At 38.8% G+C, this 12,794-nt stretch overlaps 1 protein-coding gene across 2 annotated transcripts in view; it reads left to right on the forward strand.

Moving 5' to 3' along the window:
* The window catches only part of SEMA5A (semaphorin 5A), a 348,813-nt gene that overhangs the window by 209,714 nt on the left and 126,305 nt on the right, over positions 1 to 12,794 (forward strand). For both annotated transcript variants that reach the window (XM_075494040.1, XM_075494041.1), the window contains exons 9-11: positions 4,885 to 5,170; positions 8,883 to 9,018; positions 12,390 to 12,594. In XM_075494040.1, the coding sequence (XP_075350155.1) occupies positions 4,885 to 5,170; positions 8,883 to 9,018; positions 12,390 to 12,594 (627 nt within the window). The remainder of the gene's footprint in view (positions 1 to 4,884; positions 5,171 to 8,882; positions 9,019 to 12,389; positions 12,595 to 12,794) is intronic.

Here is a 12,794-nt window from a genome sequence, read left to right on the forward strand (position 1 = left end):
CAGAGTAGGCTTTGGACCTTATAATCCTTAAGGTTAATTGCTGTTACCTCCAGAAATACACACAGATTATTCCCTGTCATTTGGTTCACTCTGGAAACAGTAGCATCCACTAAGTAGGTAAATTAAGTCATAGTCTACTTCAGAGGATGTGGAGTTTTAAAGAGTAAAGAGCACAAGCCGACTTTCTTGCTCCAAAGCTCAGGAAGCGATAAGAGGCCAGGACTGCCTCAGATGCTCTTGTGGAGCTCTTTCAGACTCCTGTTTCCCATTGCTCTTCCCAGATAAAGTTTCTGTACAGTTCCTCTCATCCTTTTACCCAGTCAGACTACATCTATACCACTAAATAAAAAAGATCCAGGAAATAAGCTTACCCACGACACCCTTGGTCATCCATATTGCTTAAATGCTGGCTCACTTCCCAGCCTTGTTTTGGACCACTCCAGCTACTGCCTTCCCAGTAGAAACCTGGGTGTGACTCAGGGAAAAGTTTGCTTTATACACTGTTAGCAAGAGACAGTACAGGTGGGGCTGCACCATTTTTCTCCTTCTGCCCTCCAGAGAGCCCCGTCCCATTCCCAGTAAGCTTTGCACTCCCGAATCCCCCAGTCTGTCCTTACGCTGCCTCCCAGGGCATGCAGCACACCCTTGCTTTCATACTACAAGAATGCCATGCTCCGGGCTGCAGCATCAGCATGTGCTGCATGGCGGAGCTTCAGCCAGTCCCTACAGGAGCAGCTGGCACTGTCAGAAAGCATCAACATGGTCTGGCAATGAGTATGGACTTGGTCTCTTTGGTCTCCGAGGTCCCTGGGTGAGTGGAAAGGGAGAATAATCTAAAGGGCAGCATTGCTTCTTCTTAGTAAATGCCTTCTCATTAAGAACAGAAACCATGCTCCCTGGAAAATGTAGCTTTGTCTCCAACCTTTGGAAAAACAATTACATTATTTCAGATTGAAGCACTATCTTGACTTTGTATGGTTCAGTCATCTTTTTGCAATAACTCAGAAGAGTCTGTGGGGAAACGTCCTTGTAGGACAGTCATGCTGCTTTATGAAGGAAGCCGTAGAGATTCCCACGTTTTGTGCTGAGTAAGCAAACTTCAGAAATATCACACTACAGTGTGTTTGACCAGAGGCAGCACTAACTAGCCACCTAGTGCTTTCAGTGTATGGGCCTTGTGTATCTGTGTACCACTGCTCCATGTTGTATGTTGGAGATCTTTGTCGTGTCACATTGATAAACTCATTTTCTTGCTTTCCTGATTCCATTGGTTCCATTTAATTTGGGAAAGTCTAGTCAGCCTGACGCATCCATAAATCAAATACATAAAAACCTATAAAGGTCATATACAATACTTGTGACATTATTACAGGTTGACGTTCTCATGTTGATCCATACTAGCTGTATCCTGTCACATACCAGAATCCTTGCACTTCTTGTGGTGATCTCATCATTCACAAATGAGATGCCTTTATGCTTCCAGAACGATCTGCAAATTCAGCAGGAAATAAGAGAGTCTCTTCATTTTCTGCATTAAGAACTTTGTGGGAAGTCCTCCATGTCAACAAATAGCAGTTCACAGCACAATATTTGGAAACATATGGACTAATTTTTCCTAGATGGGAATCTGCTTTTTCCTTTGAAGCTTTGAAGTGAGTCAGTTCACTTTTCCCAAAGAGAAAATGAAATAAATAAAGTGTGACATGGTAATCCCTCCATATCCACAGAATTCCCCGAGGTAGATCTGACATTATTACATTTCATGCAAATGAAAACAGTTTTCACAAGTTTCAACAGCAGGTCACATTTTCATCAGTTCATAATCAGTAAAATATATGCATAGGTGTTTGCAGATGTATATATTGTTTCTCAGTTTCGAATCTATGAAATATGAGTACTAGTGTTTATTTATACATGTATTATGATTGTCAGTGCAACTTTAAAATATTATCTCTTGAAAGACTGACATGATTTTTCAAGAACCCTAAAAGCATTCTGAATGCATTTGATATGATTTTTATTCCTACAGTTTGTGAAGATATTATTTGTAATTCGTTAATCTCCACACTTTGAGTGCTTCCAGTAGTGTTTTTGGCTCTGCAGTGAGGTTCCATTGTGCCGGTGTGAGACCTTTTTACATCAGTGGGTCTCCAGTGAGAAGCATCATCAGGCCTCATTGCAAGGCAGGGCCTCCGTGTTTAATTGTTGTACAGGATGTTTTTGTGGGTGGATCAAATTGATGTTGAGTATTTGCACAGTAAGCAGAATTTTTTTACATCAAGTGAGATATTTTTGAGATGATTTCAAAGAGCAAGCAGGATTATAGGCTACAAAAAGTCAAATACATAGTTGGAAAATTTTACTTTTTCATGCTATTTCAGGTGGATTGTTTCTCTTAATGTCTACCTTTAGTGGATATTGCTTTAAGTAAGACCTAAGCTTAGTACAGTGGACAAGTAGCCCAAGTTACACTATGACGAGTGAATGCTTTTTCTTTCCTTCACAGACAGTAGTTCCTTCCATGACCATAAGAAAAATCTAAAAGGAAGGATATTGTGTAGAGTGAGGGAAGAACGTACGTTACAGATTAAGAGCAATAATGGCCAGGTGTGTTATGGATATAAATTGAAGTTGGATAATGAGGGACAGGGGGTTCTTTTTATTTTTAGCCTGATATTCCTAAAAAGATTTGCTTTCTAGTATACTTTAGTTAAATAAATACAAGTTTGTTCCATAGAGCTGAAAACATTGATGTATATTGAAAATCAATGAAACATAATTAGGCTTTATAATAAGAAAAAAACTTTGCATGCAAGTATCTCTGGATATATGTTTAATATTTGATTCCTGCCAAAACTGTCTAACCTTTCTAGAATGTGATAGTATACAATTTTGTTATTTTTAGTCACATATTTTTGTCATCTTAGCATTAATACTTGTGATTAAATCTTATATATCATTCTGCCCTGCTACCTATTCAGCAAATGTTCACATTTTTAGAAAAAAAAAAGATTAACAAAGTTAAAACTTAAGGTCTTTTTTTCATCTTTCTCCAATTTCAATATTTAGTGTGTAAATGTGTAACAGTATTACATGTTATATCTAAAGAATGAGAGCTCATGAGCAACTAAGAATTATTTCTACAAATCTGTAAACTCTAATAGTGAAGTTTAAAGGTTTTTGAAGACTTTCAAGCAAAATCCCTATGGTAATGAAAGTTTTACACACATGTGGAATGAAGATATGAGGTTCTAAGAGAGCAAACGTTACTAATAGTTTAGCTCTTTGTATATTGTCAATCCAACTTTACCTTTATTGCTATCACTAAGTCCTGTCAAACTACTTTATTTTGCCTTTTTTTTTTTTCTTTTTTTTCAAAGACACAAATGCACTCGTACTATGTAACTTATGAGAGCTCAGGATACCAACAAGTTCTCCTCAAAAGTATTTGGTTGCTATCTTCCAGCAAAACACCTGTGCAGATTTGAGTGTGGGGAAAATGTGGTGTGTTACAGACTAATCTCAAAGAAGTGCTTAATATGATAATGAGTGAAAGTTACAGGGAGGAGTGAGAGTGCTATCGTATCTGCTCAGCTTCAAATATCCTAGGCAGCTGATGACCATTGCTGCCAAAAAACCTGCCCTGGAGACTCTCAGCACAGCAGATAGAGAGGGAAGCAGCACAAGAGGCCACATAAGCTTGGATCTGGGCCGTCTTTGGAGAAGACTTGTCTGACAGAGTTTGGACTCCTGCATGGAAATGCCAGCTTGCTTGCCTTTCTAGTTCTGCTCAAAAATTTTGACAGGTTTGAGATGTTCCTGCAAAATGCTTAGATTCAGTTACAGCAGCTTTTTTCAATACAATAGTGCAGTCAAGAAGTGTTCACCTATTGAATTTCTTTGGAGTATTTTCTCACAATAGATGTTTTTAAAACAGTTTTGTTTGTTTCTTTGTTTTCCCACTTTAGAATAAAATTTGGGAATGAAAACAAAAATTTTGCTTGTTTCTCTGAGGTACCAGTGTTCTATAATGGTTCCTTATACAAGGGGGGCTCTTCTCCACAAATCTGTGTATCAAATTTGTCTTTCATTTAAGAACTCATCCAGTTGTCAGTCTCTCTTAAGGTCATGGACTCTCCTCAGTTTTAGTAATCCTTGTGGGAAATGGGCCACATGTTTATTGTCTTTGATATCCATGGTTTCCTTTTTTTTCTTTTAAGAAATATTGCCATCTGTTGTTTTCTAGATTTTTTTTAACATGTTCTCTAATTTCTTCTCTATCACCGTCAGTTTCTTTGATCAGTTTTTAATTGATTTAAAAAAAATAAGGAAAAAAAAAATACTGTAATACTATCAAAAGCTTTAAGTGAAATAGGGCTGAAATTAGGTTATCTTACCATCAAATGCTCTTGTGTAGAATTCTCTTTCTTTTCATTACAGCTTCTGAGCACATTCTTAGTCACACTTGGTTACCATCCATTATTCTGCTAACCTGGAGTAATGGCATGGTGGCAAAGCAGAAACAGAGTTAACACAACAGATAAAGCAGTTACGTTGTAAAAATACACCATGCCCATACGTGGAGAAGAAAAATTCAGTGATGCTTTTGATGGTATAGTACCGTGAGCTGGGCCAGGGCTGCCCAACACAGTTATGTGCAATAGACACCCAGAGCAGAGAGTCTGTCTAGCCATGTTCATGTAGCTCATAATCCTGGCTGGACATGAGCTGGCCTGCTCAGATGTCACGGGGCCAGTTCCCTGCAAGGATAATAAAACGTGTTTTTTTAAATCTAATGCTTGAAGATAAATACAATGTCCATGTTAGTATGAGTCCATATATCACAAGAAGGTAATAAGTAATCTTTTCTTCTGTTATTTTCAGAGCCAAATTTTGTGTCATCTTATGACATTGGGAACTTTACCTACTTCTTCTTCCGGGAGAATGCGGTGGAACATGACTGTGGGAAAACAGTCTTCTCTCGTGCTGCTCGGGTGTGCAAAAATGATATTGGTGGCAAGTTTGTGCTGGAGGACACCTGGACTACCTTCATGAAAGCTCGGCTGAACTGCTCTCGCCCTGGAGAAATTCCATTTTACTATAATGAACTACAGAGCACTTTCTTCCTGCCAGAATTGGACTTGATCTATGGGATTTTTACCACTAATGTGTAAGTAAATTCCATGATATATTTTATTTTCTTGCTACTTGTGACAGTAAAAACTAGTTTCTGAGCTGCTCTCTTCTGCATATGCCAAGTAAAAGTCATAAACTCAAACTACTGTTTTGCCCAATCCACTGTCCTCTTGTGAACAAGTGTCAGTTCCAAATGCTTCCCACATTAATTGCTGAAGGCGTATGAAAGAAGGGAGAATTCTTAATATTTCCTTACAGCGGGGAGCCAGTTGTGTTTAAGACTATTCAGCCATCTTTTCATACATTCTTATAAAGATGTTGGTTTTTATTTTGCTCTCTATTGTAATACATAAATACATGATCTATTTCTGAAAGAAATATTTTATAATTGTAATGTGACACGATCATGAATTTGAAATTATGTAATCTGACCGTGTCAGGAAGAGCTTGCCTTACCCAAAAGAGCACAAGAGGTGCTCTCACATATTTTAAATTAGTCCTAACATATATTCATGTGAGTTTGAGGGTCAAACCAAAAATCTAATCTAATTTTAACTAAACATGTTATATATCAACAAGGTAAAATTAAAAAATGTATATTTTGGTCTTAAAAATTAAAATTTGTTAAATATTAAAACATTGGATGGACATAAAAGCTCCCTAGACTCTGATCTTGATATCAAGAGTTGCTTAAGTCTTAGGAAAAAAGAGACATTCATCTCAGAAACGTCCTTTGTTACTTTAAACATGATAACTGGAGGTCATATGTTGCTCGGTAAGAACAGCCCATGCGTTATGGCTGTGCAGCCCAGTTTTCAGACCACTGGAACAGGGTTTCAAATTTTGGTGTCTCATTTTCTTACCTGCTTGTAGTGTCTTGCTCTGTAAGTCAGTTTTGCCTAGAATTTTAAAAGGTACTTGGGCACCTAAAACATAGATCCATGCTCCTTTCTACTGCTGTAGACACCTGGATACTTACCTTCTATAACTATGCATTAACCAGGTGGAAACAGTCACAAATTAATGCCAGCAGATTATGATCCCTAAGTTCTTTAGACCATGAACATGAATTTGAGCTTGAGCTAGTTTCTTCTGCTCTTGGTACAGTCTCTTATTAACACATCTAAGCATCTTCCAGACTCAGGCTGGCCCCTGTACCACCAGCTCAGGCGGTGGGCATGACTAATGAGGCTGCTTGCACCAGGCTGTGATGGTTCCTGACTTGGGACTTCGGATGATGAGCTTAACCCTGTTCCTGCACTGGAGCAATACATTGACACTAAATGCTGTTTTTTTAAAGAGAATAGTAAAGACTTTGGGACTACTGGGGATAAGAAAACTTGATGCTGTTTTGAACAGTACTTTTAATTTCATTGGTCTGTTTTACTAGCTAGTTTGAGTCTTAGAAGACAGATTTCTCAGGTGGCATGCTAATACACTGTTCAACATGATCTTTCATGAGAAGTCAAATAGCCTTGACACTCTCCTACCATAGAAAGCCCGACCAGAGGTATTCTGCTCCAGAAAATCCACAGGGCTCTGGCCATGGAAGGGGAGCAGTGCTCTTCTGTGAGAAGGGCTGTCCTGGCAATTTGGAGAATGAAGACATTTTCTGTGCTACAAATTCCACAGTTTCTGAGGTTGTGTAAGGATGTCAGGGCTGCCATGAGCACACCCTGGCTCTTCTGAGAAAGGACTCGCTAGTGTAAGACTACCTTTGCCACATGGAAGTAGGCAGTATTTGAAACCTTGCTGCTGCTTCCCTCTTCCCCAGTAGCTCAGCATTCTGCCTTGTCCAACAAAGATGGACTATTCAAAGAGGAATTAATTACAGCTGTTTGGAGGTGGGTTTTTTGGTAGCTCCATTTAAATTATATTTGCTCCCGCTGTCAAATATTGTAACTAAGTTTTTGGACATTGTTGAAATGTTGTAGAGTTAAGATTACTTCCCCATGTTGAATACCTGTTCAGAGATATCTGCACAACCCATCTGATCCACCCTTCAGCCCTGTAACCTGATGGTGGAAAAGCGCCAGGGTTTCCCATGAGGCAGAATAACATAGTCCTTTCTGTTGGTGTAACAGCATCAGATATTACTGAACCACATTCAGCATTTGTCAATCTCCGTATCTTCAGAATTGCAATGATTTTATGGTACCCTAATGCTTTCTCTAATATACTGTGAATCATTTTGTGGGGAAAAAAATGAAGCATTTCTGTCAATAAGGATTGAGTAATAGCAAAGCCTGCACCCTTTATGTGTGGTTGACTGCTAAGTCCACTGCTTCATAATGAAGCTGATTTTGCTTCTTTCAGACCATCTGAAAATCTATAAGCACGAGTCTGAAGTCCTTTAAGGACTTAAAGAAATTCAAGAAGACATTGGTATGGTTAATAATATTAGTGAGCTGCCTTTAGTGATAGTTTATATAGGCAAGGAATTATCAAATCCAACGATAATTGATTCTGCAGAAATTGTTAGCATGAAACTTCAAGATTTGGGGATTCTTTGAAATAAAAGTGACAAGCATAAGAAAGCAAATTGCTCTTTTGTCCTGCTATTAAACCCATATATCCTAACTCTTTTTTCAGTTGTTCACAAATTTGATCCCCTGGGGTTATTTTTTCTTTCCATCATTTTGTAGTTTCTATAGTAGGCTTTTTTAAGCCTTGTGTAAATTACAGGCTAAGTTTAAAAAAAGGAAAAAAAAAAAAAGAAAAAAAGAATGCCATGTGGATCAATTGTCAGCAGTTTTACCTGCAGTGGAAATTTGTGCAACTGCCACTTTCATTATCTATCCCTTTATCTCAAATTCTGGAAGAGAACAATGCAGTTTTCCATATTACGAGCTCTCATAGTCACTGGATTATATTGTTTACATTGTGTGGAATTACTTTATTGTCACGTATATCACATTTTCAAGACAAGAACAGGAAATTGTATGTTTCGCCTGGCTGATGTTGTGCTAGTGCCCCTGTCCTAGCCCCTGTGAGTATGATCATGCCCCTGTGCTCGGCACTGGTGAGGCCGCACCTCGAATACTGTGTTCAGTTTTGGGCCCCTCACTACAAGAGAGACATTGAGGTGCTGGAGTGTGTCCAGAGAAGGGCAACGAAGCTGGGGAAGGGTCTGGAGCAGAAGTCTTATGAGGAGCGGCTGAGGGAGCTGGGGTTGTTTAGCCTGGAGAAAAGGAGGCTGAGGGGAGAGAGACCTTATCGCTCTCTACACCTACCTGAAAGGAGGTTGTAGAGAGGTGGGGGTCGGTCTCTTCTCCCAAGTAACTAGCGATAGGACAAGAGGAAATGGCCTCAAGTTGCGCCAGGGGAGGTTTAGACTGGGTATTAGGAAATTTTACTTCACTGAAAGGGTTATCAAGCACTGGAACAGGCTGCCCAGGGAGGTGGTGGAGTCACCATCCCTGAAGGAGTTAAAAAAACGTGTAGATGTGGCACTTCAGTGTAAGTAAAGTACGGCCTTGTGGTATTAGAGCAGCAGCAGAAGGTAGGAAGTTCTGAGTTTCTCCCACACCAGCTACTTGGCAAGGTTGACAAAAATTTTAAATCCAATTTCTGTGCCTAAATCAGCACATCATATGTCATTACCTTAAGATATCATCTCCTGGCTGATCATATCTGCTTTGTTAATTACCTGAAGGATTGGAGAGTTACTGCCTTTTTTATTTATTTTTCAGCAAATGGTCTTCTTCATGTTGTTACTTAGGTTAATGTTTATATTTCTTTTGCAGGAACAGCATAGCAGCCTCAGCAGTTTGTGTTTTCAACCTGAGTGCCATAACTCAGGCCTTTAATGGACCCTTCAAATACCAGGAAAACTCTCGCTCTGCTTGGCTTCCATATCCCAATCCTAACCCTAATTTTCAGGTACAGATACGTGGAATAAGGACAACAGTTTACAGGAGATTTTTTCCAAGTGCTGTATGGTTCATAGTTAGTAAGTCCAGTTTTGCAGTATGTTATAGCCTAAGACCTTAAAAAGATTACACAAAAAAAAAAAAAAAAAAAAAAGAGTACTTAAGAGGTCACCTTATTTCAACATACTTAATTTTATCCTTCCACAAAATAATTTGCATTGAAAAACACATGTGCTTTGAAGGGTAGGAGAAAAAAGACTTAAGTTCAATGTTCTCTCAAAATGGAACACTGTAGTTATCTGTCAAGGTAACATTAATTCCTGGCTGAAGTATGATCAAACTGCTATTCTCTTTTACGTTGTATTTGTACTATTAGAACCTGAAAAAGGAACATTGTTTGACAGAAAAAAGAAGGAGGAGGGGGAGGAGGGGTAAAGGAGGAGTGGTCAGGTTTTTGTATGTTTTACTGTGCAAGGTGGTCCACACTCCCTGAAGAGTCCAATTAAAAGAGTTTGTGACGTGGTGCGTCCCTCATTTGAAGTTGTTGGCCTCAGAGGGTGTAATAGTCGGCAGTTGGCTGACAGCGTAAAACTAATTGGTCCAAAGGGGGTCACTCAGTGGGCCTTTCTACAAAAAGAAAAGGGTATTTCAGGTAAGCACATGCGCATTGTTTTCTTCTTCTGCATAGTCACCACTCCTACTAGGACAATTTTAGTGAGTGTGTTTCTAGCAAGGGAAACGGAAGGGAAAAGAGCATTAATTTAGTGCTTAACAGTAACAGCTTTTCACCAAGATACTTAAGTGTATCCACCTTTATCCACCTTTCACCATCCCTTAATCTCAACGCAATTTCATGAGTTCAGTGCCTTCCCTATCTTCTTGTAAGGGTCACGAGATCTTTGCAAGCATGAAACAGAATCACCCATCAGGGATTGCAGGTAGTCTTAATTATGTCCTGATTTCTGCAAACAAAGGAAAATAAGGCACTGAATTTTGCTCTGAATTATAGGCCATAGCCACGTTACCTTTCCTAAATAGTATGTTTGGCATTAGCCCCAAGTAACAAGACACCACTTAAGAAAGCCATATTCAGAAGCAGGCTATTTTTGTATATAGCTTTTTACATATTGTAGAAATATTTGTATTGTCAAAATGGTGACAGTAAGAGGGTCTAAGTGAGGCTAAATTTTTGAAGGAGAAAGCCTGAAGAAAGGCTTGTATGTAAAAATCTTATCTTCTTTCTGACTAGGTGAGCAAGTCCAATAAAAGTTATTAATCTCTCCCTACAAACCTTATATTAATGTGTTGATAATTTTTGTGAGAGCACCCCATACAGAATGGTACATGCGAACAAAGATGACAGCCTAATGGTTGTGTAAAAATGGTTTAAGTCTCTACTGTACTGTCGGTGCTCATCTCTAAATCACAGCCAAGACAGAGGTGTTGAAGAAATGTCTTGCTTGGGTAGTCTGGCTGATTTTAATATGGCTGGTCCTTCATCAAATTTACAAGAACAGTGGCAACAGTTGTATCATATCTCATTGAGCAACAGCTTTGCAGGCCAGCGCTAGTGTTAAAAGCTGTAATGTGGCCTTTTACAACACAATATTGAAGCCAATTGCCATTAACTGATCTCTAGGTATCATTAGTGATGTCGAACTTCTGTTCTTTTGCAGGCGCTATGTTTTATTCTGTTGAACTTTCTGTTAGATTTCTGGCTCCATAACTTCAGCACTGGTATATATACCAGAAGCTAGTCTAATGCTTAGAGCTAAGTGTTACCATTTTTTGTGACTTGATACTCCATTAGAGTACATACTGCTCGTAGATGGGATATATTCATTGGCTGAGTCACTGGTTTCCTTCCCAGAAAGGAGGACTTTTCTTTTGTTGAGTGTTTATGATAAAATATCAGAAGTTCTGGTTGTGTAGCCTCGGAAGTAGGTTTGTCTTCAGAGTATTCACCTACTTAGCAATAACAGACAAGTATGTGGTTTGAAGGAAGACTACTGCTGTGTAGTGATAGTTACATCAGACATTGTATTTCCAAGGCTGGATTATATTAATTAAATATTTTCCAGATTAGAATACTATTGGAGTCCCAGTTTTGAGGAACACTGTTTTTCTCCAGAGGTTGTTGCTTTTCTCTTTACACGGGATAATTTCCATTGTAAGACCAAGGACTGTGTGTATTTCAGTGTACTATAAGTGTTCCAGCTGGAATCTTTCCTGCTTGATAGATTCAGAGAAATTCTTCTTTGGCTTGGTTTATTTTTTTGACTGGCCTGACATGCAGGGTGCTCACAGAGCAAGTAATTGTTTCCTGCCAGTTGCTTAACTGTCTTTCCTCATCATATGATCTCTCATTATGAAATTATTTATTTGAGTTTTTCTTAACATTTGTGGATTTGGAATGATCACTTAATTTCAGATTGAAAACATGGCAATAATGAAAAAATAACTGGTAGGTTTTTACACGCTGTATTATTTTGTTCATGCTGTAATTCATAGCATAATTTATGAAATAGTAGAATAGAATGAAAAAGTATGACTTAGGTATGCCTTTCACATCACCGACATATTTGATAAATGTTATGAAGTACTGTTCTAATTCTCTGATGCAATTATGCACGAGTAAACATGTGGATGTTTACATATTCACATGCGCTAAGCAGCTTTCTCTTTTGTGTCCTCAGTTAGCTGAAGACTTAAACACAAAGATACTGAAATTAACTGCCACTTATTTTGCTTTATTTGTGTGTGCAATTAGTGAATGCTTTCCTGTAAGAAAACAGTACCGTTTTCAGATATAAAATATGGTCAGTTCCCATCTTTGCCATGGATAACACTTTATAGTTAGAGCTCCACACTGTCCATTCTTGGCTAGTGAATACAGGCTCTGAAGAAGCTGCTAGGACTGTGCGTGGCGCTGTGACCTGGGATTTCTGTCAGACCCTGGTTGTGGTAGGACGTGGGCTTTCCTGTGAAAATTTGTTATGTCTTTAGCACTGCGTCTGTGTAAATTATGAAGAAAACCATTCAGAAAATTGTGTGGTTTGTTGGATGGTAGTTTTTCTCCTTCCTGCCCTGTGAGCATAGGGTATCGCAAAATATTACTATAGCCCACTTGTGGTGGTCAGTCTGGTGCCCTGCCATATTGTTTAGAGTTAGGGAGCCTCTGCAGTACTGCCTCAGGAAGTGGAGTTTTCTCCATCACTGTGTGGACAGTTTGGTCAGCACCAAAATGAGACCTGAAAGTGGAATTCCACACTGTCACTACAAGATACACTTTTGGTTTTTATTTTCTTGTGCTGTAAATCAGAGAGTAAATCTGTTGTTATCGTTGACGCATATAGTAATGTTACTTTTCTATGTTTACAGTGTGGCACCATGGACCAGGGTTTGTATGTAAATCTGACTGAGAGAAATCTTCAAGATGCTCAAAAATTCTTCTTAATGCATGAGGTTGTTCAACCAGTTATTCCAATTCCTTACTTCATGGAAGACAACAGCCGATTTTCCCATGTGGTTGTGGATGTCGTGCAGGGAAAGGACATGCTTTTCCATATCATCTATCTTGCCACAGGTATGAACTCTGCATTGCTGTGATAACTGCGAAAGTTTATAAGGTCTATGTGTTTAATGTTCTGTGAATCAGTTATGGAATATGTGTAGTGCACCTTGAACAACAGCTTTTCCTCTTTGACAGCATTAACTCTACCTTCTACCTTTTCTGAGTAGATGAATTCAGTAGTTTGCAATGTCTTTGTTTATATTGTGAACTCA

The sequence above is a fragment of the Mycteria americana genome, chromosome 2, assembly GCF_035582795.1.
Source record: "Mycteria americana isolate JAX WOST 10 ecotype Jacksonville Zoo and Gardens chromosome 2, USCA_MyAme_1.0, whole genome shotgun sequence".
Lineage (NCBI taxonomy): Eukaryota > Metazoa > Chordata > Aves > Ciconiiformes > Ciconiidae > Mycteria > Mycteria americana.